This window comes from Sesamum indicum, linkage group LG3 (assembly GCF_026168435.1).
Source record: "Sesamum indicum cultivar Baizhima isolate 11 linkage group LG3, ASM2616843v1, whole genome shotgun sequence".
Lineage (NCBI taxonomy): Eukaryota > Viridiplantae > Streptophyta > Magnoliopsida > Lamiales > Pedaliaceae > Sesamum > Sesamum indicum.
Genome location: NC_142659.1, coordinates 15,350,215 through 15,357,084, shown reverse-complemented (window position 1 = coordinate 15,357,084; position 6,870 = coordinate 15,350,215). Strand labels below are relative to the sequence as shown.

The 6,870-nt window shown below is 35.2% G+C and overlaps 1 protein-coding gene and 1 non-coding gene across 2 annotated transcripts; one reads left to right on the top strand and one right to left on the bottom strand.

The window, feature by feature from the left end:
• Window positions 1–1,132: 1,132 nt before the first annotated feature.
• Window positions 1,133–4,999, bottom strand: LOC105155262 (MAR-binding filament-like protein 1-1). The gene is made up of 4 exons (XM_088878984.1): window positions 4,655–4,999; window positions 3,944–3,987; window positions 3,719–3,847; window positions 1,133–3,112 (listed from the first exon to the last, which is right to left on the bottom strand). Exons 1-4 carry the CDS (start codon window positions 4,911–4,913, stop codon window positions 1,412–1,414), a joined length of 2,133 nt encoding a protein of 710 aa, XP_088735110.1. The 5' UTR covers window positions 4,914–4,999; the 3' UTR covers window positions 1,133–1,411.
• Window positions 5,000–5,949: 950 nt separating this feature from the next.
• TRNAR-UCG (transfer RNA arginine (anticodon UCG)) lies at window positions 5,950–6,023 on the top strand. Its single transcript has one exon. It is a non-coding gene; the product is annotated as a tRNA-Arg (tRNA).
• Window positions 6,024–6,870: the final 847 nt, after the last annotated feature.

The window sequence follows — 6,870 nt, the reverse complement described above, 5'->3', positions numbered from 1 at the left end:
CTTTCCATATTCATCTCCTATTATTGAGATGGCTTTCCTTAGCCAAATCAATGGCTAAAGGAAAGCCACCGTAGACTTGCCTTCAACGGCTCTTTCTTGCATCTATAAATGAGGAATTTCTCCTTGTCCGTAAAAAGACAGTACTGAACTCATTTTCTTCTCAAAGTTCAAAAATAGTTCTCTGTGAACATTCTAAGTGAGTTGCGAGTGATCTTTGAGAAAGATCTCGGTGATCGGTGTTTGTGTGTGAGACCTTTGTGGAGTAACCGTGGGTATTGGCCGTCCTGTTGAGTAGTCTTTGTGACTATCGGATAACTGGAGGAACTGTGGTGATCTTGGCAGCATTCTGAGCCCACTCTCATCTTCACAAGTATTTCTGAATTTTTTTTTGTATATCGTTTATTCTTAATATCTTTTATATTTGGTCTGTATTAAGGAGTTTTGTACTCCAGTTATACCTGTAATAGTTGGTTAGGTATTTTGAAAAGTGGTATCACTGAGGGATTTCAACCCTACAGAGACATTAGAAGATGTTCTCCCTTAATAATAAAGTACAAATATAATTAAAATATATGAATTACTCATACTTAAATGACTCTTTTTATAATCTTTCGATGCTTTTTTGAGAAAAACGAGTCGATGCTATATATGCAGCATAATTATTTCTATTTTTTTTTATTTAGTACTAATTTTTCGTTGAAAATTGAAGTAATAATAATGGCAGCCTTTATGGAAATAATTGTAATTTTGAGGTTAAAATTGTAATTTGAGGAGCAGAGTCTCTAACATTACTGACAGGCATAGCGTTCAACGTCGAAGTTAGTAAAAGTGAGAGAGATGCGACCACAGTGCGAGTCAAACCCACGACCTTTTGATCCGAAGTCAAATGCGCTAATGCACTGCGCTATGCGGTTGTTGATGCTGAACACCTCTTCATACTAATTAAATCTATCTAGAAATCTATGGATTGATATATGCATGTACTCTACATGAATACTTATTTAGTATAATTATCTGAACTATCATGAAGTTTCGCAGACGTACCATATCTGTATCCGTGCATCATAGATATACATCAAGGCTGTTATGCTCCCGATCCAAACTTATAACATGCAAAGTAATATGGAACGTGTGAAACCAATGGTAAGAGTTTAACACTCTATGAATTGTATAAGCTGCTTATGTTCTGCAGTAAGCTACATTACACGACACAATACTGAGCAATCACCCTGAATATACACTCATCATAGCATGAAAGTACAACTATCGCAAAAAGAAACAATCCTAATTCTAACCATATTTTCCCTTTTCCCATCGATGTTAGTATGAAAATACAATGGAAGCCAGTTTCACGGCTTGTAATCAGTCAATGTGAGTGGATTAGTGGGGTGGCGAGCATGGTATTTACATGCTATGGATCTTTTTGCTGAGGATTAGCCTTTCTCCTCCGAGTAACTTTCCTTGTGGGATGATCACCTTTGTCTGCCACGTCAACCGGTTTTTGGTTTTCATCATTAATTTGGCTCCTCAGCTGCAATATTTCACCCTTTGCAGATGCCAAAACTTCTTCTAGTTTCTCTCCTCTTTTCTGCAAACTCTCCCTTTCGTTTCCAAGTCTCACTATAAGGTTGTGGGCGTCTTCTAAGTTCTCCAGCGCTACCTGATGTGCTCTTTTTAGCTGAATAAGGGACCTGTAGAGTTCAGCTTTCTCATCTTCCAGGCTTAAAATCTGATTATTAGCAAGCTCTAACTCTTCGGAAATGACCAGTGCATGTTTATTCATCTCATCAAGTGATTTAGTAGCCTCTTCTACACCTGCTTCAAGACTTTTTTGTGCTTCATTGTCCTTGGAAAGCTGAGTCTCCAGGGCCATTAAGTCTTTGTTCAAAGAAGATATAATAAGCTTCTCTTGTTTCAGCACAAGGGCAGCACTTTCTGCTTTCTCATCGGCGTCGACAAGTTCTTTTTCTAAGCTATCACATTTTTGCACTGCTGCAGCCAGTTCTTGGGACGTAATTTTCAGCTTTTCATTTGATTCACTCAGGAGCTCTGTTGCCACCCTTAGTTCTTCAGCCAAGACTGTCACCCTTTGTTTGGCTTCATCACTATTCTGCTGTAACAATTCTGTAGCTTGTGTAAACTGGTCATGAATGTTTCCGATCTCTGCTTCAAGGTCCAAGCACAAGTATCTTGACTGCTGCAGTTCTTCTGCCAGATCACAGGCTTCACCTCTTGATTTCTCCAAAGCATCCTGCGTGATCTTAAGGTCCTGATATAGATTTTCAACATTTCCCAATTCTACATTCAGCGATTCTTTTAAATTGTCTTTCTCCGAGGTCAAATCAGAAATCAACACTTTGTTAATGTTCAGTTCCTTGAGTGCAAGCTTAAGCTGTTCCTCAAGCTGGTGAATTGTTTCGTCTTTTTCTCCCAAAAGTGTCGCATCTGAAGCGGACTTCTTTTCCATGGAGGACTTGAACTCGTCATATTCCTTCTGTACGGCATCAAGATTCTTGGTGGCTTCATCTATCTTGGCAAGAGAAGAAGTTAACTCGGCTTCCAGTTTAAGGACCGTTTCGTTCCGCGGTTGCAGCTCCTTTTCATTTTTCAGGAGTACATCTTTCAATTGTTTTATCTCTGCATTCAAACTAGTTAGCTGAACCAGGGATTGCCGATATGCAATGCTCAGTTGGTCGACCTCTCTATCTTTCTCAGCAATCGCCCAACTAGCGTACCGAAGATCAGCCTCTTTATCCTTGATTTCTGAAGCAAGCAAGTTAAACCTTTCTTGAGAGACTGCTACAGAATCTATCTTCTTTTTCAACTGTTCTTGGAGCTCCCTTTTCTCATTCCCAGCCTCTTTGAGGCTGTTTTCAAGATCATGAGCTTGGATAGTTAGCTCTCTATACAAACTTTTCTCTTTCTCCAGTGCCTGTCCCATCCTTGTTATCTCATGACGTGCAAGATTCAATCGATCAACTAAAGACTGCCGCTCCAAATTAGCTTTTGCAAGTTCCTTGTTTTGGACGTCCTTCTCATTCAATAGCTCCATCTCAAACTTTTTCTCCAGAGAAGCAATAGCAGCCTCCTTTTCCTTGAGTTTATTATTCATCTGTGCTCACAAGTAGACATCAGATAGTTTAGCAAAGAAACCTAAGAAACTCTAACATGCTTACACTACACCAGACTTCTATTTACAACTTATTAGGAGATTCAGCTGAAAGAAATACGTGATATTAGAGCTGAGCTAGAAACTTCCTTAAAGGGTCTATTTCCCCTTCATTCCTTAGTTAATCCAGCAGGACCAATTGCTCTGACTTGGCAAAAAACAAGGGTTTATCAAGCATGTCAACGGGTGTGAAATGCAGATGCAATTCGTTTACGCGTGCTGTTTCTCTACTATTATCTGTTTTTAACAAGAGTATCATTTAATAACAGCAAAGGCCAGCTTCACTCAATAGCCGTTGCCTGTATAGTCACTGTAAAATGCACATATTAATGTCCTAAAGGAAGACCAAGGGAAAGGGATGCAAGATCAAAATGAAACAGTCTCATCCATTTTTCGTCCTTTTACATTTGGCAAAGAATGAACCGGTCGTGATTCAACTTGGAAGGTAAGAAAGTTTGCATGATCTGCATTCATTAAGAGCTCAAATGCATCCATCTAAAAAAGAAGCATTCGCCAAGGTAACATTTAAACTCCTTTATGATAACTTACAGATTCTATAATTGCATCCGAAATGACATTTCCTTTGTTTCTTGAAGCATATAGACCGGCAACCACTCCCGAACAAAAAACCCCAAGTTCATTGAGAAGTGAACAAAAGGGGTTCCGAGATGAACTTCCCTGAACATGGGAATGATGAAAAAACACAACAGTCAGAGAACCTCAAACCAGTACTTAAATAATCCTTTTCATATTATATTTGTCATGGATGCAGACCTTTGTTTTCTGTTTCTGGTCTTCAGCCCTGGGTTCATCATTTTCTGAAATAAAAAATGCAAAAATCATTAGTAATAGCTTATAATAGGATCTAAGTTTCCTGTAAGTGAAACATAGTTTTTAGATGGTTCAGTTTTTAAGAATGTGAAGCAACACCCGTGGGAAACCCCAAATAGAGAACAGACAGACTTGATAAAAGAGATACTTTAAATACGATCAAGACGATTAAGTGCGAAGATTCAAGCAACCAAAGATATATAAACAAGAATGTGCCAAATGACGAAGTACAAGTAGAGAAACTGAAACTGTATACCAACCATAACGATCACCTATGCACAAACAAGCACAGGATTGCAAGATTCTATTACATTCTCTTCTTTATACGCGCTGTCTTTACAACTTGTATACCGCCTTGTTTCTCAAGTATATAGCTTCAACAATTTCTGAATAAACCTATTCTTGTGGAACAGAACAGCATAAAATCAGGTTTACGTAGTCTGATATGAGATACAATCTAGGTTCATCTCCTCCAAATCAATATGTCATTCCATTTAGCAGTCAAGAATGTCAAATACCAAAAGAAAAAGTAACCCAGACTAGACAAAGACTCATCAAACTTGAGTTCATCATAGCAGAGAGGAAAGAATCTTGAAAATACAATAAAAACAAGAAGAAGGAATCTTGAAAATACAAGAAAAAAGGCAAACCCACCTGCAGCAAACCCTTTCATTGCATCTACCCTCGAGTTAAGAAGCGGAAGCAATGCAAAACCAGTGAAGACAGCCGCTCTCCTCGCGCAAGAATTGCAGTCTTTGGGATTTTCTTGCTGAGAACAAGAAACTATTGCTCTCCGGTTGGGAGCATTTCTCAAGGGAGAAAACGATAATGGAGGCTGGAAACAACATTGCCAAGAGTAGGGGGTGCAGCGAGAGTGGCAGAATGGAGAGTGCTGAAAACAAGAACTCCCCATATTTCTTCACTTTTTCTTGATTTTTGAGGGTCACCTGTCCTCGTAGTCCAACTGCTTGCTTTCCTCCTTTCACAAACAATCTCAACTTATTATTTCGCTGAGATCACCAACTCTCAATGCATATAATCCTTTTATAGAGGTGGAATTAACCATAATATTTGGTTTTGTTCCGGGTGTTTTGTGTAGATAGAAAGAGAAAAATAAAAATAAATAAAAAAAAATTAGAGATAATGTATATGTTTCAATTTGTTTTTGGAGATAATATAAAATAAGTATGGTATGTTTGATGTTGGCTAGCGGGGAAACAAAAAATACTGTTCATTGTCAAATCATGTCTCTTTTATGTATATTTATTATATATATATGTATAAAAATATATATAATTTATTAGTTGTGAGTGAATTAAAATAAATATTATTTTTTAATTAATTGTATTTTTTGGACAAAAAGTAATTAAAATTATTTTAAAATAATCAAAAATATATCTAAAACTTACAAAACCAAACAAGAAAAACATACTCAAAACACCCAAAAACAAGTTAAAAAGACGAAGTACAAGTATCTGTTGATACTCCATAGCTACAATGTTTAGTCAAATAAGATAGACTTAAATTGGAAGAATTCAAAGTATGCTAACAAGCATTGTTTAAGCGCGCGTCTTAGAATGTTTGGTGCACAATATTTATGTTCAACGGTGCTCAGTAATGAACCTATAATAAGTCAATTAGGGTGAATATGGATTTTCAATAACTTTTTTCCTGATATCATAGAATTTTATGAATTTAACTGACGAACACATATATTTGTTAGAAGGAAACAAACGTCAAGAGTGTTAGATATAATTTTTTAAACTATAAAAAATTTATGTATAATTACACAAAATCTAAAAAAAGAACAGTGTAATTATCCGTATTTTATTATATTACTTAAGCATTCATCTAAAGTACATGCATGTAGATAAACATTATATGTGCATGATAGACTTCTAGTAATTCAGCAGACAAGTATAATGTTGCACGAAATAGTTGCAGTCGAGGACCGCATAGCGCAGTGGATTAGCGCGTTTGACTTCGGATCAAAAGGTCGTGGGTTCGACTCCCACTGTGGTCGACTATTTTAATTTTGCACTGCCTTTAATTGATCTCTCTGCTTTCACTTTTATTACAGTCGTCATCTCTGCCCCAGCAAATTATAATTTGAACCTTTTAATTATAGGGATAATTATATTGCCCTTCTATGATATTTTGTTTAATTATACATAAATTTTATATGATTTGAGAAATTATATTTGATATTTTTGACGTTTGTTTCTATTTAATAAATAAACCCCTCTATGAATAAAAAAGCACAAAATTTATTAATATTTTCAAAAAAATTAATTAAAAATCTATATTTACCCTTAATTGATTTATTACTGACCTATCAAATAAATTATTTTTTTTTATTAAACTACCTTGAATATATGTGGTGAAGAATATCTTCACTGTTATAAGGGTATTTTGGTAAGAAAATATTTATTTAACTTATAATAAACAAGTAATAAGTCAATTGAGTATGAATTCAATTTTTTAGCTAATATCAACAAATTCGGTGAATTTTGACTAATGAATGAAATTATTTGTTATATATAAACAAACATTGGAAGTAATAAATGTAATTTTTCAAATTATAAAGAACTTACGTATAATTATTCTAAGTCCAAAAAAAAAGACAGTGTGGTTATTCCTAAAATATAATTATTTTCATAAAAGGCTATTTCTCCTGCAAATTCTATTACTTTACTTTCTCAAGAAAAAGAAAAATAATACCCAACGTTTCCATAGAATGGAGTATCATACTATGGAAAAAAAGACATAATTATGCTGCATAATATTGAAAAATTGCATTATATATAATTATTGTTTTATTATTTTTTTAATTCATTATGTTGCATTCTATACCTTCAAAAAATTTATAA

Excerpts from the sequence above, each read along its gene's own strand:
- LOC105155262 (XM_088878984.1), bottom strand. The coding sequence starts at position 4,913 with ATGGGGAGTTCTTGTTTTCAGCACTCTCCATTCTGCCACTCTCGCTGC. Across the intron at positions 3,848-3,943 it reads ACCAGAAACAGAAAACAAAG|GGAAGTTCATCTCGGAACCC; the intron begins GTCTGCATCCAT and ends TCCCATGTTCAG. Across the intron at positions 3,113-3,718 it reads CGGATGCAATTATAGAATCT|ATGAATAATAAACTCAAGGA; the intron begins GTAAGTTATCAT and ends TTGTGAGCACAG.